The sequence below is a fragment of the Sinohyriopsis cumingii genome, chromosome 17 (assembly GCF_028554795.1).
Source record: "Sinohyriopsis cumingii isolate HCF-2022 chromosome 17, ASM2855479v2, whole genome shotgun sequence".
Lineage (NCBI taxonomy): Eukaryota > Metazoa > Mollusca > Bivalvia > Unionida > Unionidae > Sinohyriopsis > Sinohyriopsis cumingii.
In genome coordinates, this window is record NC_142977.1 from 37,420,744 (window position 1) to 37,446,854 (window position 26,111).

Sequence of the window (26,111 nt, forward strand, 5' to 3'; positions counted from 1 at the left end):
AATTGCCTCTGGGAATCTTGTTGACGCACACATTATGGTCAACAAGTACTGGCTGCCTGACTTGGTCTTATGTAAGGGACCGACACAATCTACCATTATTCTGCTAAACGGTTCGTTAAATTCAGGAATAGGCTGCAGATCAGCCTTAGTTGTCTTCTGATTGGGTTTTCCTACCATTTGACAAGTGTGACAAGATCTGCAGTATTTATAAACTAATTTTTGGCTGATAGAAGTGACTCAAGATCTTATGATAAGTCTTGTTAATCCTTAAATGACTAGCCATAGGAGTTTGATGGGCCAGGCTAAGAATTTCCTGTATGTACGATTTTGGAACTAAAATTTGATACGTTACTGACCACTCGTCACCAGCAGGTACCTCGGGAGGTCTCCATTTTCTCATAAGAATCTCATTTTTAATGAAATAATAAACATATTCTTATGTGGCTTCAGTTTAAATAAAAACCCCTTGAAACAAGCAAGAGATCTCAGGATCTTTTTCCTGTTCGGCGAGAGTAATTGTCGTTTGTCACTCTGATTAGAATAAAGAGAATGAATAGTAAAAAGAGGATCATTGTGATCAATACCCTTTGATCCAAACGAGGAGTAAAAGTGACATCATCAAAAGTCTGACCTACATATACTTTCCTGATCAACATCATGCTTAAGAACTTTCTTTGCCATGGCTCTAGTAACTGCACAAGCTGGGTATAAATCAGGGAATTGTTTTTCAATAGGATCGGCCTTTTAAGCCAAACAAGGCTTGTCAGTTACAAGTGGATTAACCATAACCTTATCTCCAGCTAGGTCATTGCCTAGTAAGAAATGAATGCAGTCAATGGGTAAAGATAACACTGTTCTGACTGTCACGGGTCCTGAGACTAAGTCAGATGACAAAAATGTATATAATAGAGAGGGACATTAACAAAGCCGCAGTCTACTCCCTGAATAAGAACACTCTCATTAGAAGAAGACTTCTCAGAAAATAAAAACTACCTGAGACTAAAAGACTCCGGGAAGCTCCTGTGTCTCTTAACATTTTAATAGGAATAGGATTGAGCGAATCACACAAGAGAGATGTAGAACCCTTCAACATAAATGGTTCGTAATTCTCCGTAATAAAATTAGACTGACATGCCTTTTTTATCAGGCGACTGCTGCGTGGAAGACTTACTGACAAAAGAAACTTTATGAGCTAAGGAATACTCGTTAGCAGTTCGAACAGAATTTTCTAAAGGTTCGACCTAATGCTAATCAAGATGAATCTTAACGTCACTATGGACACAGTTCTTGAACTCTTCAACTAATATGAATTGTCTGAGATTTTCATAATCTTTAATAACCTTTTTAGAAGAGAACAACCTATCAAATTGTCATGCTTTTTCCCATGCGAATTGACATATATCTGGCTAGTTGATTTCTAGAATTCCTAAACCCTTGTCTATAAGCCTCAGGTACCAATTCATAATCCTTCAAGATATATTCCTTAACCACTTCATAGTCTGCACTCTTCTGTAGTGACAGTGAAATGTACATATCACGAGCTTTGCCAGTACGTACACACTGTAATAATATAGTCCATTGCTCTCCTGGCATTTTCAAAATTACAGTAATTTTCTCAAAATGAACAAAATATTGATCTCCTTCTTTTTCTCTAAAAGGAGGAACTAGCCTAATATTATTAGTAACATCAAAACGTTAATTTGTTCATAAAATGGAGAATTGCTTTTTACTTGCCAGGTCTAATTTTTTTATATCGAAATTGATATTTCCTTTCTTCCTTTTCTCTTTCTCTCTACAATTGTCTTTAGTCCTTTTCATTTTGCATTTGCAATTGTTTCTACTCTTTCTGTAACTGCAATTTTATTTGTTTTTCTTCTTTCTCCAACTGCATTTTCCTCTCTTTTTCTCCTCTTTCTCTTTCTGAAGCTCAAGACTTCTTAACTCTAATTCCATCTTGTATTTTAATTTTAGTTCCTTTACTTTTATCTTAGAGTCTGACACAGAGTTACTAATCAAATCCAAAGCACTTTTATCCAAAACATTTTTCCACCAAATATTGGACCGAAATATTTTGTATTTCTTGCTTTGTTAAATAAGACATTGCCTCAAAAGATCAAATGTTCTGGCAAGCTGAAGCAATTCATCCCTTTTCACGGAATCTAACTGTTCATGTGTAGGATTTGAAATAAAGATCCCCACTTTAGATGACCTTGTGAAAAGCTTGTTGGTTTCACTAAGGATTTCTACAATGTGAAAATAATACTTTTGATTCAGAAATTTCCCAAACAAAGTAAACCTAAATTTCAAAAACAAATGTTTCTGAAATATTGTAGTGAAATTCGTATCCCAAGGACAAACACACAGTTTTCCATTACGAGTTATATGCTCTTAAAATAAGTAACAGAAAAGAGTGAAACACAACAAGCTTTGTAAAATAACAAATAATTTTTCCCAGGAATACAAAGTGAAAACGAGAAAATAAAACTTACGGTATTGCGAATTTAATCCCAAAATATCAATTAAAGAATTACAGGCACACGTCCTAATAGTTTAAAGTCCAAAATAAAATTCAGTACAAGTCCAGAATAAATCGAAAAACGGACGGCGATGATGTGTATGTGGTAGCTTATAAAGTGTTGATATGTCAAAAAATCTTTTGTTGAATCACAGTAGTATAATTCCAGTTTTGACTTCACTATAAATTCCAGTGAATGTCTCTGTCTTTGAATTTTATCAGAGCACTTTTGTATTTCCAGAAAAATAATCACTTGAATTCAATAATATGAAAATAGATTCCAGCCCAAAATTACTGGTCACAACATAAATACAACTTGATTGTGTTAGGACTTAAAACACGAATGAAAAAAATCCTCTCAGCTACAAGATTATATAATTTTCTACTGGACACCAGGTGATACTTAGCATTTTTTTTATACATAAAAAACACTTTTACCTAATGGAAAATAACCTTATATAATGATACTGATGTTTGCTAAATAAAAACCATAACCTGTATTACAGTCAGAAAATTCGAAAAGCTCGACCCAAATAAGCAGGTTTACTTCTTCTATTGATAATGGTCTTGATATTAAGCCCATACGCATAGGGAATAGTGTAGGTATGTATTAGCTGTTTACACATAATCAAATCTAAATAAAAGTTAATCAGGTTAAGCAGAAATGAACTCAATTTTGGACAAGGTCATGTCCAACATACAATAAATATTACATTACAATAGAATGTAATGAAAAATTAAAAAAATACTAAAAAAATATGTAAGTTAAATATACATAAATATATCAGGCGCAAATCCTCTAAAAATAGTTTACAGAAGGCCTGATTGCATACGGGTGTTTTATAACCTGCTGGATTGAACAGAGAGGCTAGTTTACAGCGAAATGAGACAGACAAAACATATGATATTCACAGATGAAGACAAAAGTATTTGAATACGTGTCACATTTGTTATAACAAAAGAGCAAGACAACGATAACATGCAATTATTAGAGATCTTGCCTATAAAATCTGTAATTTGAATTTCAGATATACAAATGATCCAAAAAGTGTTAGACCTTACATTGAAGAAAAAAGAGCTGCCCATATCTCTCAGTAAATGATTAATATATACATAATGGATGTAATGGAAATGTTAGTTGAAACAACGATTTTTGGTTGCCGATAGTTTAAGGTTGATGGGGTAGTCATTTGAGCAAGAAGCTTAATTTCAATATCATAAGAATTATTGAGACTACTAACATTTTCATGGCATGCAACCTATATATTTTGGGTTCAAGGTAGCTTTGACATACTCAATGAAACCACTATAGCAGCAAAGAAAATTGTATTCAAAACTTGTCAGATAACAATTACCAGTATGTACAAACTTGTCAGATAACAATTACCAGTATGTACACGATTCGTTGTAGCTCTTCAGACTGAACATCCTACTTGACTTTCAGGACAACTACGTCATGACAGATTGATATCGTGTGACATTTTCGAGAAACTGCAAATCACATTACTACAGTGAAGCCGGTTTAGCTAAAGAAGTCCGTTTAAAGATATTTGGTAGTGAACTTGGATGTTTGACAGATTATGACGTGTCAGTAATGACTAAGAGCGGAATAGCAAGTGGTATAGTATAATACAGCATAGACACGGCACTCAAAAGCAAACAGTCAATATTATGCTGATGATGATGGGAAAAAAACAATATAGTGACGGCAAAGTCGCGGAGTACAGTGAATATCAGAACCAAGTTAAGTTGAAGGTCACAAATCGTGTAACTTTCCGAAAACATCTCTATTGAAGGGCAATGATCGTATACTGGAGTATACTTTGCATTGGAAAATGATGAACACATTCTTTAGATTAAGAACAAGAACCTTGCGTGTAGACAGAAAAATTGCTCAGCAAGTGATATGTTAGTGACGCGAGAATGATTTGGAGATAGCAACATATTTACATGTCCATTTTAAGAACTACCCTCTGCTCCAGAGATATTAATATCAGCATCAATTCCAATGCAATGTATTTATCTTCTTTACAAATGAAATTGATTCATAATTACTAAATTAAATTTCCCATCTGTGAAAACGCTTGTCTTCATTAACAAAAACATCTATATTTATAAAAACACACTGAATGAAAAAAGGCTTGGATGTAAGTAAAACATATACTGAGTTGTCATATTTCAAGGGGAAACTTGTGTCACACAATACATATAGACCAATACGAGAAATCTTAGACAAAACGTTACCAATGACTTCAAATAAAAGCCCTTCAAGTTGATGAATAATTATGTGCACACTAAGCAAATGTAAAATCTCTAAACTAAATAAAGTACACTAAGATGTGAAAATATGTTTTTCAAGTGCCATGAATATGTATCCTTTACCAGGTGACCAATAATAGGTGACGAATTTGTATTATTCAGTCGTAAACATAAAACGATTAAGAAAAAGCTGCGTTTTCATAGTTCAGTATCTACTTTCTGTCCTATCTCTTGTTGCGTTAGACATCATAAGGGTGTGCCTGGTATTCACCGATTAAGCAATTTATTCATAGGTAATCTCATATTATTGTAGACATATTTTCAACCTTTTAGTCGTGGTTACCTTATATCACTTCAGCGACTTTTGCGAGTGTTAAGTTAACCTGAAGTATTGTCGATAATGACCTGTCTGTGTCAGAAAGTCAAGTGACATTTTAGACTTCTTTCCAAACAATATCAACTTATACCAGTGTTTGGCGAGTTAGTAGCCACTGGTCTCAACTTTCTCAATTATTAATTCATACCTTGCTTATTTCTGTTTGTCTTAACCGATGCAAGTAATCACCAATCTTTGAATGTCGTGAAATGTTGTGGTCATTTACCTTGAAAAACATGGCTATTTCTTGTCCTAAAATGACCCCAAAAATCTGAAACACAACACAAATAAAAAGAGTATGTATATGTATTGGGTTTATTATCTAAAGGTTGGTGGCCGAATGATTCAAAGCGCTTGCTTTTACCGATCACTGCCATCTCACCTTTGGGTTAGAGTCTCAGGCTTGACAAATGTGAGTATAGCAGAAAGCTTGCTAGTAGTTTCAGGTAGTTTGGGTTAGAGTCTCAGGCTTGCCAATGTGAGTATAGCAGAAAGCTTGCTGGTAGTTTCAGGTTGTTTGGGTTAGAGTCGCAGGCTTGACAAATGTGAGTATAGCAGAAAGCTTGTTGGAAGTTTCAGGTAGTTTGGGTTAGAGTCGCAGGCTTGACAAATTTGAGTATAGCAGAAAGCTTGCTGGTAGTTTCAGGTGGGTCGGTGTGTCTTACAGCGGTTTCTCCACTAGTTTTACTTACCGGCCTTGTATTGTCTATCTTGCGCTAAGAAATGGCAACAACATCGGAAGGTTGGTAGAAATCATACATTTTAGATTGGATTTAGTTTGGACGTTTAGGGATATGATCACTCTCAGTAGACAAGTACAGAGAAAATCCACGTTGTTCAGTTACTGAATACTAAATCTTGTTCTCTCAATTCCGTTCAGGTTGTCAGTCATCATGGTCAGTTTTCATTTGAATGTATTTATCAGCTAATTCTTGCATCGTGTAATGATTGGAAAGAAATTAAGGAGGTGATTGCTAAACGGTTAGATATCATACTTCCAATCCTAAATCATATAATTGCTGCCTTGTACAATATCATTAAAGCAATATAACAATAATGCTTACTGAACTCATTTTCTTTTGATTTTTTTAGTTATCTATTTGTACTCTAATTACAGTGCTCTTAAATGCCACTTTCTTGAGGTGTTTAATATGGCATCGAATGATTGGGGGTATTTATTTCAGTGTTAACACTGTCAGTTGTCCTACTTACCGTGAACATGATTTTCATTATTTCCTGGTTTATTTAAGTTTTGAATACACGTTTGCTTTAATCAGTTAAATATTTCCTCATCACTTTCATCAATAATACCATACAACACATTCATGTATTTGACCAATACGAGGTCAATACTCTTTATGTATCGATTTTAATTCGTTCAGTATCAACATTCATTTTGTTATAAATATTATTGAATTCCAAAGTTTTCATCACGACGATTCTGTCATTCAAATATGAAGTGGCATATTTTGAGGTTGTTCTCTTTGATCTGATTATGCTCTCAGTAACATCTTTAAATTTAGGTCACAAGCCATACTCGAAAATTAGCTTATTTTACATCAGATTTAGATACAGTGTTTTAAAATGTTTCATCATTGGCGGCTCAGTCTCGAGAGACCATCGAATAGCACCCTTGGAGTGTCGTCTGTCTCTGGGTTTTTTGGCAACGCCTGCTGTGGCTGTGCAGGCCTATGCGCAACTGACAGTCCCTATTGCAGTGGGTGCAAACGTACTGGGAAGTCTGAGTTGCTGTGGTTCCTGTCGCGCTCTTCTTTCTTTCATGTTTCTGTGCCGCCAGCTGGACTCTCCTAACATCAGTAACTGCTATGCCATTTACGGACCGTCTGTCTCCAGGAGCCTCCGCCCTTGGCCTGCACTTCTCAGCCGTCGGGTGAAATGTCGCATGCCTTTATTACCCTTTCGCACACACCCTTGAAACGGAGTGAGGGGCGGCCGACTCTTCTGGTGCCAGTGGCCAGCTGTCTATATAGGATCCTCTTTGGCAGCCTGCCATCCTCCATACGTCGGACGTGTCCCAGCCATCGAAGGTGGCATTTGCTCAGCACGGAATACATGTTGGGGATACTTGCACGCTGCATGACCTCACTGTGTGGGACGCGGCCTTGCCAGTTGATTTTCAGGATGCATTTTTGGCACCGTATATGGAAGGAGTTGAGCCGACGTTCTTGCCTCATATGAGTGCTCCAGGTCTCACTTCCATACCGAAGGGTTCTGAGAACGCAGGCTTGGTAGACTTGGACCTTGGTGTGCTCTGTCAGCGCGTTGCTTTCCCACACCCTCTTCGTTAGTCGTGCCATGATGGTGTTTGCCTTTCCAAGCCTTCTGTCCAGCTCCACATCGAGCGAGAGAGTGTTGCTAATGGTTGACCCCAGGTAAATGAAATTGTTGACCATTTCCAAGGTGACACCGTCGATTTTGAGGGAAGTCGCTGCGGTGGCAACTTGCACGCTGAGATTTGTCTTGTTCAGACTGATGGTGAGCCCAAACTGCTTGCAGGAATCAGAAAAACGGGCTCCCAGTCTTTGGAGGGCATCCTCCGTGTGGGTCACAAGAGTCGCGTCATCCGCAAAGATCATATCCCTGATGAACATCCGCCTCACTTTGGTCTTCGAGCGCAGTCGTGCCAGTTTGAACTGACTCCAATCGGACCTGGTGTGCGGATATACGCCGCCAGTGGACGTGTCGAAGGCGTAGGAAAGGAGCAAGGAGAAGTAGATCCCGAAAAGGGTCGGTGGCAGCATGCAGTCCTGCTTCACACTGCTGTTGGTGTGGAAGGAATCCGATGAGGATCCATCGTACATGACTGTTCCCTTCATATCGACATGGAAAGAGCTTATCATGCTTTGGAGTTTTATGGGGGGTGGGTAGCCAATCTTACTGAGAAGTTAAAAATGTTTATATTCACACAAAAAGTATGAAAACAATATCAAATTTCAACATTAAATAATAACTTCATTACTTGAAATAAGCGATACAGAAATCTGAAGCCTCCCCTTAGCTGAGAATCCCCACCTGTTACAAGACGCCAACCGGAAGTGACATAGATATCCCCACATGAGAAAGTAGATACTAGTTGAAATCAAATCTACTGTTTAGCATTAAATGTACGAGCCGATGCAATACAGATAAGTGGATAAAGATACTCATCAGATGAAATAAACATAGTTGGTAATGTTGATTGATAAGCCACTTCCACTGTACTGTATGTTGTTTATTTACCTACGTCCTTTGAGAGCATCTGGACACATGGCTTGATGATGAATGCTGCAAATCAATGCTGATTTGATAGTTCCAAGATGTCTCCTGTGTTCTTGCCGACCAGGCTGCTCCTCTATGAGCTATCTTTCTTCAGCATCTGACATTGGACAACATGCTATTACAGCAGTTCATCAACTGTCTAAAAAAATTATACTGAGCCCAGTTTAGTGAATTCCAATGAAAAATGGTGTCTATATTTGTCACCCCATTTGCATCTAATATCAAACAGTGCTGATAAAATATGAGACTCGATACCCCCCCCCCGCAGTTTGTATTCCTTTAAATATGTTATATTTCACTTCAATTTCATATTTATACTTTAAATATATTATATTTCACTTCAATTTCACATTTATACTTTAAGCATGTTATATTTCACTTCAATTTCATATTTATACTTTAAATATGTTATATTTCACTTCAATTTCATATTTATATTTTAAGTATGTTATATTTCACTTCAATTTCATATTTATACTTTAAATATGTTCTATTTCACTTCAATTTCATATTTATATTTTAAGTATGTAATATTTCACTTCAATTTCATATTTATACTTTAAATATGTTATATTTCACTTCAATTTCTCATTTATACTTTAAAATTGTAGTCTGAAATTCGGACAGTCAGTACAATCCATGAAAGCCTTCATATTAGCAAAAGGACTGCACCAGCCCTTTAAATGTTAGCATTTTTAGCATGATTTTAGCTGCTTTTAGCATAATATATCGCCATTAAAAGTGTGTATGTGTGTGTGTCTAGGATATACCTGTACCAAAGTAACATCTCGTTTTTTTCTGAAACTAGTTTTGATTTCATATTGGTTATAATAATATTAAACATGTAATTTCATCATAGTTTACGCACTACGTATTCAGATAGCAATAGGATGTTATTTTGGACATTAATACTTTATATTAGCACTGACATTAGTGTATTATGATCTTTTATTTGGTGCATTTTACTTTCAGTCCATCTGTATTACTTCTCATAAACACTGTTGAGCTTTCTACGAGATTTAGGAAGTATAGACTTCTCGTGTGACTGAAGAGATTTCTTCTTATATTCCAGTCTCCATGAATAACATGGGCAATGTTGTCTTTAATAAATTAAAGTTGTACCTTCGACGTATGTCGACACGGAAGGGGGGTTCAAAATAAACAACTGTCCTTAAAATGGCTTACAAATAAAGGGCACAAACGGGACAGCAATACTATGGCTTACAAATAGAGGGCACAAACGGGACAGCAATACTATGGCTTACAAATAAAGGGCACAAACGGGACAGCAATACTATGGCTTACAAATAAAGGGCACAAACGGGACAGCAATACTATGGCTTACAAATAAAGGGCACAAACGGGACAGCAATACTTATCATTGACTAGGTTCGACTCAGCTGATTCAATGCACTTGTTACGGTAAACGTGGCCTTTCGGCTTCCGTTCCACCATCACTCGTTTGGTTGCATCTATTTTGACGCACCATATTTGCTTTTAAAAAAACACGATTTTTAGCATAGAACAGATATCTATTTAAGATAGGAATTTAAACGGATGAATAACTGGATTGAATGGAATGAAATGCTTACGGAAATTTCCGATCTATTTTTTTCATTAAAACGGATTTGTGAAACCAGTTATACAAATTGTATGGTGTATGTGCATAACGAAATGTGACTTTTGTGACTAGGAATTAATTCACACTCTTTTGTACAATATTTGCGGCCAGTGACCTTAAAGTCGTCTACATTTTGGGTTTACTATGTGACTTCATTTTGTTTTGCAATGTTAATAAGATATTAAAGTTAACGTTTGTGTTGTTGGCAGGTCCTGTACTACCATAATTCATAAGATTTTTCGTACCTTGATTGGATTTCTTTATTTAAGTCTGTCTTATACCTGTTCAAGTTGAGACTGGTTAATGAGATACTCTCTAGAGATGTTTTAATTTTGTGTAAGTCACTTTCTAAGTAATATGTCTTACTGTTAACCCTATGATCATGTCGTTGTAATTATTGCCTAAGTTTAGATACTTAAACTCTTGCTGATTTTCGGGTTGTACGGAGTATAAAATGTATTGTATCTGTGTTTGAACAAGTCTTGAGCTTTTAAAATATTGCTCTGTTCTCTTCAACCAGTTTGTTCACCTCGGTGATTTCGACAGATTGCTTAACTTAACATTCTTTTTCTATATAAGTTAATCTCACTTGTCAATTTGTTGCTTTTTGATGTATTTCAAATTGTTTTTACTAAATCTGTTGAGTATATGGCTATAAACTCTTTTCAGTACAAAGTTTTTATTTGCTGTACCAGTTTATTTGGTAATATCGACATTATTGCCGAGATCTAGCTAACTGTTTATCACTTAAATTAGTTTTTTTTTCTTCATCTGCTTGATGGGATCTGACCACTGATTAATTTCCCACCCTTAATGTTAATATATTAATAAATAAAATGATATACAAATGTTTTCTTTTAGACAATTTTTTCGGCCTTGAAAAGCAGGTGCTCCGTGGCGTTTTTAGAACCTTGTTTTGTTATGTCACCTAACAGCGTAGCTTATCATCATAAGCTACTACAACACTTGTTGTCTTTTTTAGCAGGAAAGGAACTACATGATAATTATCAAAATGAAAGTGAATATTTTGTTGTCTGTTTTCACGATTGAAGGTTGTGAAATTAATAAAGGAAAATCAATCAAATAACCAGGCAAAGAAAGCATCTCAATTCATCTAAAATTCTATTTTTATTCTCACAGTACACCGATACTTAGAATTTCAATGAGAAATTATATTGTTCCAAAATTCCGTATATGCTCTATTTAACTTAAGGTTGAAACCACACATTTCAAGCTCACCATGAACCGCTCCGGTGGCCTAGTGGTTAGAGCGTCCGCCTCGGATGCGGGAGGTCGTGGTTCGATCCCCGGCCGATTCATACCAAAGACTTACAAAAATGGTACTAACAGCTGCCTCGCTTGGCGTTCAGCATTAAGAGGTTAGTGTTAGGACTGGTCGGCCTGGTGTCAGGATAATGTGACTGGGTGGGACATCATGCTAAATGTCTGCGGCGTGATGCCCCAGTGCTAGACATTACTATAAACTGCCACACGGCAGACATCGTCGCGACATGACTGAAAAAGTGTTAAAGCTACGTTAAATCCAAATCACACACACACATACACAAGCACACCATGACAATCTATTACATTTCATTCGTCATCTCTGCTGCTTTTTTATCAGTCTACTAATTGTATTCCGATGTAAGGGGACGTCCATTTAGTACGTACGCATGGAGGGGGTGGGGGTGTAACCCAAATGCATACGCTTGCGTATGGGAGGTGTCTACTGATAATGGGCGTACGCATAGGAAACGGGGGGTGGGGGTGAAACCTCGATACTAATTTGTCTAATACGTAACCTGTTTCACTGGGTTCAGTCGGCGTTTGAATTTTAGCGAACACTAGACAAACATTTTAAAGTTACGCAGCTTATTTCTTTGATGCAGCAGGAAATTCAACGTCGGTGGACTATCTGTTTTATTAAACACGTTAATATTATTAATACATTTCTGCGTGGATTAAATATAGGCCGTTCGAGAGAATGGGGTGGGGTTGCGTCAAGCGTACGTACGCAGGTGGGTGGTATAAAAAAGTACGCATGTGTACAGGGAAGGGGAGGGCTACAGCTTTGCCAGATTTTTGCGTACGTACTAAATGGATGGCCCCTAATTGTCTTTAATGACTACAAACATTATATGAAAAAACGGATTGTTATCTTATGCTATTGAGTCTAGAAAACTGTACAGATTTTTGAATTTCAAAACACCAACAAAAATGTATTGATTCGGTAGTTGCTTGTATCTGGTTATTGAATGATTCCAATTTATCACAGTAGTTTGTTATAAGTACCGTGTATTTCCCCTTAACGTTTATCATCAGCTTTCGGAGGTCCTAATACATATTAAAAAATAAAACATTCTTGTCTCTGACGTAATAAAAGAGATTGCGAGTTCATTCGAAATGTTGCAATACCAAACAGCAAAATCTGTTAAGGCAATTCAATTGATAGCGTCCATTTCTGTTATCAATTGTATTATTAAGTTATGTTTATAAATAGTATAGCTAAATTGGTTTGAACTGCCCAATCAATCTAGCACATCTTTTATTCCTGACTTTGTTTATCATCTCTTTGCAATCTTTGAAGACGTTAACAATGAACTCAACACATATCATTTCTCGTGTTAAAATTGTTATTTATTTTATTAATTTATTGACACTGATCGATTTATCGATTGATGATATGTTATTTATATTTAATTTGTATTGTTTGTTGGCCTTTCTTCATGATTATATGTTATGTAAATCTGTAATTTTATATATACTGACCTTTGTCCAAAATCAAGTTAATGTGTTACATGATCATTTACAGTCATTTAGTAAAGAACATAATACATAGCTAATATTTTTCTATGATTATAGATTAATTATTCAGATCATTATTAAATGAAATAAGCATGTTTACTTCTAACTGAATGCAGTATACTAGTTTTTCACTTGGAAACGTTTTGACAACTTTTACAGTTTTATAGACTGACCTACATCATGGTTCTGTTATTGTGTCTTTGTTTATTATATCCATGTTGTTTGCTTTAACAATTACTCATTCTTGCTCAATAATAATCTTGGACTAAACCAAACAATTTGGAATTATAGTTATTCAGTCAAACACATTTTTGAGTATATTATTGTGATATATCAAAGGCTGTTGACGCATCGCCACATTCTTGGCTGTTGGCACATTAGCATATTGGAGACTACAGGCACATCAACACATTAGCCAGTATTGAAATTTATTTGGAGTACCACTGGAATTCAATTAAAACTCTATACATTTGGACTTGTGATAGAACTTTTAGGACTATTTGGGATTTAAGCTCGTTTTAAAGTTTCGCTCTCTTCTGTTCTTTTGTTTAAGACCATAGCATCCTAGCATATATCATTATATCACCATATTTTCAAGACTTTGTGACAAATAAAGTTTTCTTTCCAAGCCTTTCAGACAGTTGGAATGGTTGATCGGTATAGATCAGCGGAATTTCTAAACCAGTAACTATTCCAGAAAAAAAACACATTGTAAAATCATAAATTCTTTCGAAACCTGCTGTTTGCTGCAATAAGGGCTGATTTTAATATAGCGTAATCAGTAGTTTGCTGTTTATCAACATTTATAAGTAATTCTCTGATGATTTTAATTTCTTTTTTTTTGTCACTGAATAAATATCATAAATGTTTTCATGGTAAATATTTTATTCAGGAATAATTAATAGCCATTTGATAATTTGTGTGATTAAGTACTATACTACCTTATGAAAGGTTATTTGAAATGTTAGCATATTATGATCATTGTATCAAGGTCTATACTGTTTCATTGACTTTCATATTGTTCAAAACAAACCCTGAGACCAAATAATAGTATTTAATGCTGTATTTGGAATTCAAATTGAAGTCTAAATCAACTTCATTTTTCTCTCTTCCTTCTTTAATGTCATTCATTACCTTTTTCATGTGTACCATTTTCTTGTTCAGCTGCTACATTCATGTACTTTATATTTCTCCTTGGTCTCATTATTATCCTTACAAGTTGTCTTATAGCTTCATACACATTGGTACTGCTTATTTTACAATATATGGATCCTGTATTAATAAACAAATTATGTTGAAATGGTACAAACAATGCGGATATTTGAGTTGTGGACATTAGCTATACTCCTGAAATGTGGGCTTAAGAATTTTCTAAGTCGCCTCTGTATATATTGTGTCACGTAATACACGTATGAATCTTCCTATAGAGCTTGTGACAGAATATCGCTCTTGTCTTCATGTTACATATCAATATAAATGTGTTGGATATTGGTTAAAATTGTTTATTGATCACAATAGAAAATATCCCACATTACTATTGGAAAATGTTAATCATTTTCTGATTTTGTTTGTCTACAATACGTACACGCAATTGTGTTTTCAAATGTTCTGTTAAATCTTATAAACTTTTCGCCTGAAATAGGTTGAAAAGTGCTTCATATTTTCCTTGTTAAAATTAAACTTCTATCTTATATATTGTAAAAAATATTTCCCCTGATCAAATTGTATATTTTCAATCTCTCTTTCCTTAAATATGTCTGTGCAAGCGTAGTGAATTTCATCTCCCATTTTACTTTTTTTAACTTCTGACCCCATCCTTATGCTGAAGGAAAAAAAGTATCACAGTCAATATATATTTTTGTTATATATCTATCAATATACCTGCCCAAGAATGAGCCTGAATTTTACATTCAAATCGCCAATGTAGGAAAACGATAATGTTGTTCTCTCATACATATTACCATAATCTCAAAAAATGCTGGAACTAATTTTCCTCGAGGTTTCCAATTCACAGCGAGAATAATTATAATGTAGCCTCATTTGACAGTGAAAATGTAAATAAATATCGATATCTTTGTTTAGTCCTGCTGTAATTAATCCTCTAAATAATGATGTCATCCCCATGAAAGGTTCCCATCGGAGCCTGTGTCTGTGTCTTAACATAAATAGTTCAAACGCTATCAACGAGCCACGTTTATAAACTTTCCTAGCTATTCACTTGATTATGCCTTTTGTGATTCAAAATTTGACAAATACACAATAGCTGCAAATGAGATATGGTCCTGCTTCCATGCATCGAAGAACTCCTGTTATTAATAGTAGTGAAAACGAGTGACAATACACGCTTCATTTATAAAACAGATATTCCTCCGAATATCGGCTGTTAACAAAAATAAAGTTCGGTTTATGTGTTAAGATGAAGCTCTTATCGGAAATGTTGAAATCTTCAGCAACGTATTTTGTTTTCAGTTACGTTTTTGAGATTGTATTAATTTATCTGAAACGTGATAGGCATTTAACAAAAATATCATTATCATAACTGCTCCATCTTGATTGGTATATCGCGTCTTCTTTTCAGCATCAGAAAAAAAAATTCGTTGCATGACTGGACGCTTGGCGTCATGTAATGTTCCTATTCCAATGCTGTCAACTTGATGTGAACTAGCAATCATGACGTCATTACTGTGATAATAACATATATATGTCTTAATCGTTGGGTATTTTCATACTTTCGCATGTCAACAACATTTGCTTGCCAGTAGATTGTTCGGTTAACCATTCTCTCATTTCATCATTCTGTTTATGCCACGTTCAGTTTGTCCCCACAGTTGAGTGTTGTTTATATAAGCAACTTGGCTTCAAGGATACAACACTATTGTTGTTACTCTGACATTAATAGTCATATTGTAACAGCTACAATTGTAACATACTAGCTTGATTGGGATTACGTTGTAACGAAGACACTGAATGCAGTTTCGTGAATGAAATGTTTATTTGATATATCAAGCGTTGACATTAACGACACACAATCCCATGAAAATACCTCACCCTTAAAAAAGTGGAAACACTTTCAGAAAATTATGGAATGTGAACAAAAACAATACATACTGAAACTTATTATTTACAAAACTTAAATTACATGGTAAAAAGGTCTGTAAATCCCATCCTGCTCAAGAAATCACCGCTACAATTTCCGACCCTTGAATCACCTCTATCCGAAACTATATGGGAGAAAAATCAATGCCCAGTGCATTAGTCTTACCTCGACGACTTTCGTTTATTTAAATGTGCAAACGGTGTGGTGGTCCATTTCGAGGACGAACTCGTTTCCGAAAAGGTTCGTGTGAAATTTTCCTGTTTGCCGCACCAATGTCAACTACTCCTTGCCAATGACGGAGAAGTTTTGCTCCCTACTCCGTAATTTCTTACCAGCATAAGTTATAATCATATTGCAATAGTATTTATTTTGTTCCAGTAGTAAGCTACATGAAGATTTTGATAGAGTTGATGGACTACTACAAACAGTGCAGTAATTGAGGATCTAGCACTCCAGAATACTTTTTGTAAAGTTGTATAGAAGTTGTATAGCTATGATGGTGTTTTTGTTTTGTTTTATTTAATGTATTAGAAAGGAAAGTGTTGAAGCAATGAGCTGTTGGAAAGAACTAGTATTTATCAGGGGTTCTTTCAAATTGTTTTTTTTAAAAAGTGGTTCTACAAACAGGAATCTGTAAAGTTGGAATTTCATATGGTAGTTGTATAACAGAAACTTCACGAAAGTACGCCATATAATACAATCATTACAAAAAGGGTCTTATAATGCCCGGCTAGAAAAAATATATTTATTTTGGTTTTGTTTTTCTTATGAAATTGTTTTTAAAAAATTGACCAAGGATCGGCACTAACGCATAGTTCTTTTTACAGGTGGCAAGCCTCCTCCGGACCGAACCCTACAGGTTCCCGTGCTGCGAGTCATATCTCAGGGTCTTTTCTTCTCTATGTGCGGTCTGGCAGCAGTAGGAATTATTGCTGGGATCTGCTGTATGATATTCAACATTACAAACAAAACACGCAGGTTAAGTTCCACGGCATATTTTGCTATTTTGCGTTTGATTTTTAAAAAAATGCTTATCTGTACATTTGTATCTGGAGAGAAAAATATACCTCTTTAAGAGCATGAAGGGGGGTAGAAACTTGTGGTTTGTGCATGTTTTGCATATGGTCTCCATTCTCGAAGAATATATATATATATATATATATATATATATATATATATATATATATATATATATATAGTGAAAATGGATGTGGAAACATTTATTCTAAATAGGTATTTGCATTGACATATGCTTAGGGGCAGTGTGTGTGTCTGTGTCTGTATGTGTGTGACAAATCAAGCGTGCTCTGGAACAAATTCAAGGAAACGTTGCTGCATTTTTTTTTGTCTTCATTCGTGCAACGATTCTTTCACACAGCATCGTTCTTGTTTTTCTAATGACATTGACATTTCATCTTTAAAAACATAAAAGCGATAAAGTATAATACAAGAGAAATGTCTCCGAAAACACAGCATGGAATGCAACTTTGCCTTAAGAGTTCGAAAAATGTGCAATTGTGCGGTGCAAATTTCAAAACTAATGAAGTTTGTTTATTTAGTATGTGAAATTTAAATGCAAAATGCATATAATAACGTACGTTGGATCAGGAAATTTGTGAGCTATGTATGTGCGTACCAAATCTTGCATGTGACATTTCTTCGCAACCTTTGAATTTAGGTCAGAGATTCCAATGTAAAGTAAATTTTTATTTTAATGTTTTGAGCACGGATTATTAAATTCAAAATGGTAAAAGTGAACTGAAAGGGATGCTGCCTATTTTATGACAGATGTTCTCTTTCAGATGCATTGCTTATTCACAACCGAACATAAATAATATCATCCTCCTTGGTTGCATCATCTGCCTGGTGTATGTATTTCTCCTGGGACTGGATGAACAGTTTGTTAGTCCCGATATCTACCCAGAATTATGCCAGGTAACAAATAATCTGTTTGTTTAGCTGTTGAGTCTTGAGCATATCACATTTTCCAGGCCAGTGCCCACCAAAGAAAACTTGTATTTTTGGAACACGAGTCTCAAGAATGGGAAAGATAATATCTGGAAAAATGTAAAAAGAATTATTAGAAATAAATAGTCAATGCACCTGGCATTCAAATTCACCTTTTAAGTGTAAATGTGACAGGCTGGTGATATGCAAAAGCAAATATATATATATCGGCTGTCATGGTATGTCGTCTTGGAAAGGGCGTATGCTACCGGTAAACCAACCAACCAATCAACAGAGTGAATAATTCTGTTTTAATGACCGATATTTCGATACTTCTGTTGCCTAACATTTCAATTTTTTTTTTATTTGAGGCATTTAGCAGAGCGATTTGTAATGTTCCCCCACCAGCAATTCACGTGGAAGTGACTTTGCCCTAATTATATCGAAACATATCACAGCATGAAATTAATAATGATCTGCGGACCAGGAAGCTGTCAAATCTTATTGACGCATACCATGATATTTTTCTATGCGATAAGAAACTGATTCATGAAACGGAGATATTATTACTTTAAACTTCAATAATTTTAATAGTGACTGAACATGAAAATAATTCTTGAATTTTTTTCAAATATAATCTGGCCGTATTTTTTCATAACTTTTTCTCTTTGTTCTTGAAAATTGATTAATTTTTTTTAATTTATTTGATTCGGTTTTTATTGTTCATTCAATTGTTTATTTATTTATCAGCTGCGAACCTGGCTCATAGCGACAGGCTTCTCACTCGGATATGGCGGCATGTTTTCCAAGATCTGGACTGTTCACAGACTTACTACCATGAGGAAAAAGGATAAAAAGGTAAAAGCGCATTTACGATTAATATTATGTGGAATTCATTCCTTCCTTATAACAGGATATTCATGATAGGCTTTCAGAATAATTGACAACGAGTACAAAAATTATGTACCGTTATAAAGAAACGGATTAAAAACGATAACAATGGGATGGGCAGCTGTATAGTGATGGCAGACCTGTTTTGCTTGACTAACTCTACCTTTTGACTACAGATACGAGTACGAATTTAGATATATTATTTTTTTTTCGTGAATAACACTATTTATACTGTAGTGTGATAGCTAGTAGGATTGTGAGTTTTGATTTTGTTTTTAAAACTCTAAACTAACACAAGGCGCTTTGGATATGGTGTCTATTATGTATAGAATAGTATAGGTGGTGAGTGATTGTATGTTTGTCGTGTAATGATTAGCATTTTTGTGAGATTTCATCTCCTTCTGTTACACTCTAAACCAGGGATGGGAGTAGTAAGGTGGGATATATTAGCAACAATGGGAATTAGCATTACAGAGACCCCTGGGTCAGATTAGCGACAATGGAAATTTAACATGGCGAAAAATCGTGGGTCAGATTAGCGACAAGGGAAATTAACATGGGGAATAAATCGTGGGTCACTCTAGCGACAAGGGAAATTTAACATGGAACTATAGTGTGGGTCTGTCTAGCGACAAGGGGAAATTAACATGGGGAATAGATCGTGGGACTGTCTAGGGACAATGGGAAATTTAACATTACGGAAACCCCTGGGGGATATAGCCTCAAGGGAATTTAACATATGGAAATTGAACATGGTGGATCTGTATAGCGTCAAGGGGAATTGAACATGGTGGGACTATCTAGGGACAATGATGGTAGAGGGTCAAACACAACAGAGACAGAAACATACAAACACTAGTACAAGCGTGGGATTTATATATAAAGCGTTACCAAGACCTGAAATCTTGCTGGGGTGTTCAAAAATTTGCATAATTGTAATGATGCTATAAATAGCTATAATCAAGGAAATGCTCAACGACAAAATGGATGTGACTAAAAGTAACGTTAAAATGACGAAATTGTCCCAGAATTTAAAGGAAAATAAACATATCCCCGAAAATTAAGTTACAATGGTTTAGACTAAATTGGATAAAATTAGTAACTACTTACAATATCAACTTCTGTGACGATCGTGGATAAATACCTATGTATCTATAATCAGCTGAAATTCCTATGAAATCCCACTATCTATTTATAGCTCCAACTTGTGGGTTTTTCCTTTGGAAAATCCCACTATCTTTTTATAGCCTCAGCTTGAGTGACGTTCCTGTTTATGAATTCTAGCATATATGTATAGCTACAAAATGTGGAAATCCCCAAGTCGATATTTATAGTCTCAAAATTTCCAGCGTCAGTGACGTCACTGTACTGAACACTAGGAGATAAATGGCAACAGTGTTGCAAGTGGCTGACCTGAATACGCGCTACTGTAGGTAGGTAGGTAGAGTGTATCTGATAGGGATAAAGTGAGTTTTATAGGGACAAACAGAGACCAATACACACACACACACACACAACATACGCGCGCAGACACACTCACACACACACACACACACACAGAGGGAAGAGGAAAAAACAAACCCCAAATATACTATCCACACTCGGGAGGAAGAAAAAAAACAACCAAATATACGATCTACACAACGTACGCGAACACACACACACACAGAGGGAAGAGGAAAAAACAAACCCCAAATATACTATCAACACAGAAGGGAGATAATGCAAACCCCAAATAAACTATCCACACAAACGTACGCGAACGCATACAAACCCCAAATATACTATCAACACAGAAGGGAGATAATATAAACCCCAAATAAACTATCCACACAAACGTACGCGAACGCATACAAACCCGAAATATACTATCAACACAGAAGGGAGATAATACAAACCCCAAATAAACTATCCACACAAACGTACGCGAACGCATACAAACCCGAAATATACTATCATATACTATCCACACAACGTCGCTAACGCATACAAACTCCAAATATGCTATCCACACTCGGGAGGAAGAAGAAAAAACAACCAAATATACGATCTACACAACGTACGCGAACACACACACACACACACAGAGGGAAGAGGAAAAAACAAACCCCAAATATACTATCAACACAGAAGGGAGATAATACAAACCCCAAATAAACTATCCACACAAACGTACGCGAACGCATACAAACCCCAAATACACTATCAACACAGAAGGGAGATAATACAAACCCCAAATAAACTATCCACACAAACGTACGCGAACGCATACAAACCCCAGATATACTATCCACACAACGTCGCTCACGCATACAAACCGCAAATATACTATCCACACTCGGGAGGAAGAAGAAGAAAAACAACCAAATATGCGATCTACACAACGTACGCGAACACACACACACACACACACACACACACACACACACACACACGCACACCACAGAGGGAAGAAGAAGAAAACCATTATACACAATCCACACGCAGTGAAGAAATAACCCTTTATATATATACTATCAACAGAGAGTGAAGAAAATAACCCATTATATTCCATCAACACAGAGTGAAGAAGAAAAAGTTTTTTGAAAGCACCTAAGCCCTCACCTGCAATGACCAACTCTGCCAAACACCTACACCCCACCCACCCCCACTCCCAACACTACAATTTAAAAATGTTGTGTTGTGTTGTGTCTCCAGTCTGTCCATCCATTGTCGACTCATCTTCCTACGAAGATGTGCTCAAGATAAGCCAAGTTGAACGAAGCCTATGTGAATTTGCACAGGGTCATGACAAGTCTGATACCGAGACCTGAAGAGATAGACAATATCATAATGTTGAAAGTCACTGAAGACCTGAGAGAAGAGCTCTTCAAGGAGGAATTCAAGAAGGAAAAAGAAGAATGGACGGAGAAGTACAGACTTCATAAACAGCAGAGAGAGCAGCAACAGCAGCAGCAGCATGAACCTGGCAGAGGCTTTGTTAACAGTTTTATCGACACCAAAGAGTTCTTCTTCTCTTTCCGAAGAAGCAGACCTTATCCTGTGAGAAAGCCTGTCGTCAGAGGAGGCCGTCATCTTATAACCTAAGCGATCGCCATAGCTTCAACTTCCCAAAAAAAAATTTCAGGGCTACCCCATACTCTCGAAAAGAAATCACATTCCATTGCCTATGATACGTTAGTCAGTTAGAAGAAAAAATACAGAAGTGAGTCTATCAGCACATGATTTCTTTATCTTGGTTAGAAAGTGTGACTCTAAGTTGTTCGTTTCCGTCGCTTATCAAAATTTTAAAAATAGTAATGTTCTGTAAAAAGTGAATGAGTGTTTCTTTTAGGTCTGTGCGTTTTGTTTTCTTTTGTTGGTGATAATATGGATAATGTAAGTTCGGGTACAACGAAATTTAAAGAATTAGGTCCAGAACTCGGTGTGGAGGGAAGAAATATACGCAACAGCAGCGGGAGCAAGAAATGCAGACCTAGCCAGTTAGCACTCCACTCACCTCGAGAACACAAATAACAGCTAGTCAACAGCCGACTATACCTAACAAACAACCCGTCCCGGAAAGAGTGGTGGCAAAACAAAGGTCCAATTATGTTACACAAACGGTATGGCAAACTCAAATGTAATTATCGGAGGCACTACGTTCTTTTCTCACTCCGATACTACAGGCAATCTCAGCTGAAAGAACAACTACAACAACAATAACAGCGACAGACACCATAGCAGCGGATTTGAAACCATCTACCTCAACTGAAGAATTAGTATCAGAACCAGAAGAGGAAATTGAGGCGGTTGAGGAGGAGGGGGACGCTGACCCTCGTTGAGAAGTACACCGAAATGGGGCTAGATCAAGCATTGTATGACGTCAACATAGCAGGGCAGTTTATTACAGCCATACAATACGTTGCCTACAAATCTCTAGACACCTTTAAACCAAGACCTTCTCAATGGGGATTAGGGGTCAGAGTTCTTCCCCAATTCTACAGACAAGCCTACACTGGATACCCCCTCAGTCAACTGGTAGAAACCGCTGCTTACATTACCGCCCATCATGGCTACGCATTTCCTGATATCAAGAATCATGAGACTAGGAGTGCGGGAAAGAACGTGAAAGCAAAAGAGAGACGTGTTACCTTCTAACAGAAAAAACAGACTTTTTTTAGGGCTCCAAAAGATTGCTTTTTATTAAATAGGGAACCATATTTGGCTTGGTATCCCTCCTTGACTAAACTATTCTTGAAACAAACTTGACCCATTGGAACACCACAACAAACTTAACTTTTTAAACCTAACAGTGACCAAACTGGTATATGTCGCTTAGACATAATAATTTAAAATAAGATCAGTATGGCTATTTTTATGCACACTAAGTGCTAATATTAGACAGATATGTTAGGAAGTAGGAAATTTAACAGACTCGTTAGATTTGAACTAATTGCACAGGTGGTTAACACATTATTGGTACCTTTTATTGTCCATTAGCAAAAACGGGACTTGATTTGAAATAAGTACGGGCTAGCGTTTTGGTGAGTACTTAACATCCATGGCTGTCTTGCTGAGCACCTTTTTCCTCCTTTATCACGCTCGGACAGAAAAATGAGTGTGTGGTGAGACAATTCCCACTCAAGTTTAAAGTCTTTCAGTCAGGTTGTTAAGGACTAGTTAGTCCTACACCTGAGTGGCTAAATTTAAAAATAGTCTGTGAGTACATAAAAGCCTGGGGGATGAGGCTCTCTTTCCTTCCCCAGGAGTAATTAAAAATCACGCGGTGCGTTATTAAACCAGTGATACATGCTCCATTAGAGCGAAAATCACTTTAATTCAAGTAAGCAAGCAAGCAAGTTCGGGTACCGTCTCTAGCACTCTTGATGACAACAACTGTCTGGGTTATTTTCTTTCTGTTTGTGATAATAACTTGTGATACTTCACATTTTCTAAAGTAGAAATCTTTACAAGCCGTACAAAATACAAAACTTATATGACTTTGGCTTTTGACACTTGCACAGACTCTTCACTTTATAAGTGTCACGAGAAAATTGTATATCCAATTTTTACCATTTTCAAAAACACGCACACACTTGCAGCTTGACCAGAAATATGTATATCTTGTTTTGTGGATAAGTCACAGACAAGTCCAAGCATATATAGGTGGTTATGAACGTTAGGAATATCCCCTCCTTTTTTCAGAAATATCAAAGCTTGTATGTGCATTTTCCCTTTTCCACTCTATATTAGTGCTTAGATTTGTTCCAAAAAGAAAAAAAGAAAAAAGAAACGAAATAATTTTGAAGAAAAAGAAACAACTGAATTTTGAATTCAGGTTTCTCTCTGTTTATAATTTTTTTCAAGTTGACGGTGCATGACAGAGTACATTCGCCTACCTTTCCAAAGTGAGAGGCATTTCTTCACATGTCATTGCCTTTGTTAAATTCGGTTTCATTGGTTAGTTATCGTTAATCTTTAATTTTTTTCATGCATTTCTTTTTGATAGAAGATTTAAGGCTTTCTATTGTTGTAACGGTATTTATGTTGTTTGGTCTGTTGATGAAATTATCTATAGCGAAGTGCTTAAGATTTTTCAGGTTTTTTTTATTATTTCAACCCCTACAAAAGGAGACCAAGTTTGTCTTCAAAGACGATTGAAACTCTAAATTACACGGGCGTGAAGGAAAACATCGTTGTGTTTAATCTAATCATGCTTGCCGTATCTCTTTGTGTTTTAGAGGTCATATTTCTTCTTAAGTAAATACACGCATCAATAGACAGACAGATTGGGTCATCATCCTTGAGTTTCACTGTACTTTCGGTTCTTTACTTCATACAACCCCAAATGTATTGATCTGAAAAAGAAAAGATAACATGCCCCTCAATACTGTAACACGTCTGTTCTGACTCTACCGATGTGAGTGTTTATGTCGAAATGTTTAAGTGAGATATAAAAAAATGGTCAGCTTGAAAACGCGAACCAATACTGTGACGCTCAGTATTTTGATGTGGTAAGAGGGAATGGTACAACACACACAAAGAGGGCTTGTAAGTTCACATTTCAGTCTGTCTGCACTGTAATGGTAACAACGCAAGAACATAGGGATTATTATGCCACACAGCCCTAGAACAAAACAACGCATCACCCGTTGTAAGCCATTTCATTGGCTATACTTATTTTCTTACCGCGTTCGCTTCGAATTGACTTGAGTAGCTATTCAGACAGTGACGAGAATGGACATGCTTTACCGGGTCTATCCTATAGGCGATTTATATAAAAAAATATTTTTGAAAATTAAACTAATGCACGAACAATCGTACCATGGGCGATCCCATGGAAATTGTGTCCGTCTTATTGCAAAATACATCAACATTTAATTTCACCGTGCAGATCTCTAGAACAAACCTCTGATAATATACATTTTGAAAAGTGTTGTGTGACACGGATCGCCATTGTCGCTTGGTGTCTGCTTTCTTGTTCGAAAAGAGATCGTTTCGTCTTCACTATAAAAATCTAATTTGACTAAGTTTTACGCACTACTTGAACTCACACATTTACGTTGTAGGTGTAAGCCGTCGTTCTCAGTTTTCTGGAAGTTCGTTTTTGCGTTTCTCAGATGTGATACTATTTTTTATGGACCGAACGAAATTTGTTTTGACGTGAATCAGGACTCGTGGTTTTGTGGCATAATTGGAGAGCATTGATTAAAGCTCAGTTATGTCGTCTTCGAAATCGCTGACACGGATTTGAACTAAAACTTCAGGTTTTGTGTGAGGCGATACGGTACATCATTGCTTTTTGCTTCCTCAATGAAATCGTTTCATCTTATTGCAAAATTACATTTGACTAGGTTTCATACGCAGCAGGTCCATGTATATAAGGAGAATGTCTTAGCGTCAGAGTATTCATTCCGCTCTCAAACGATCAAGAAGATGGAAGAGTCAGCACAGATCGACCTGCTGGTCAAATATTTGCTAAAAGTCATACGAAAGCATAATTCACATGCGAAAGTGGCAACAAAACTTACTCTTTTGGTCGTTGATTTGATGAGAGTCATACGAAAGTGTGTAAGTGCTAATGAAGTTTGCTATATCTGCAAAGGTAAATGGGTATTTGTCTCCAGAATACCTGCTTCGTCTAAGAAAGAGAGACAAAAGTCAAGATACCTAATATCGTTGTCAGGAGAAAGGACACTGGAATTCAGAGTGCCCTACGAGAAAAGAGAATAAACAAAAACAAGACGAAACAGAGAAGAGGGATTCAGAAGAAGAAGAAATTGAAGATGATGAAGAACTTGTGCCAGTAAAAACATGGAAATGGAAAAATTGACAATGT

At 36.2% G+C, this 26,111-nt stretch overlaps 1 protein-coding gene across 1 annotated transcript in view; it reads left to right on the top strand.

The window, feature by feature from the left end:
* LOC149778443 (gamma-aminobutyric acid type B receptor subunit 1-like) overlaps window positions 1-26,111 on the top strand; it is a 128,425-nt gene that overhangs the window by 79,638 nt on the left and 22,676 nt on the right. The window contains exons 11-13 of the mRNA XM_089939276.1: window positions 16,780-16,930; window positions 17,755-17,887; window positions 18,650-18,757. Coding sequence (XP_089795402.1) covers window positions 16,780-16,930; window positions 17,755-17,887; window positions 18,650-18,757 — 392 coding nt within the window. The remainder of the gene's footprint in view (window positions 1-16,779; window positions 16,931-17,754; window positions 17,888-18,649; window positions 18,758-26,111) is intronic.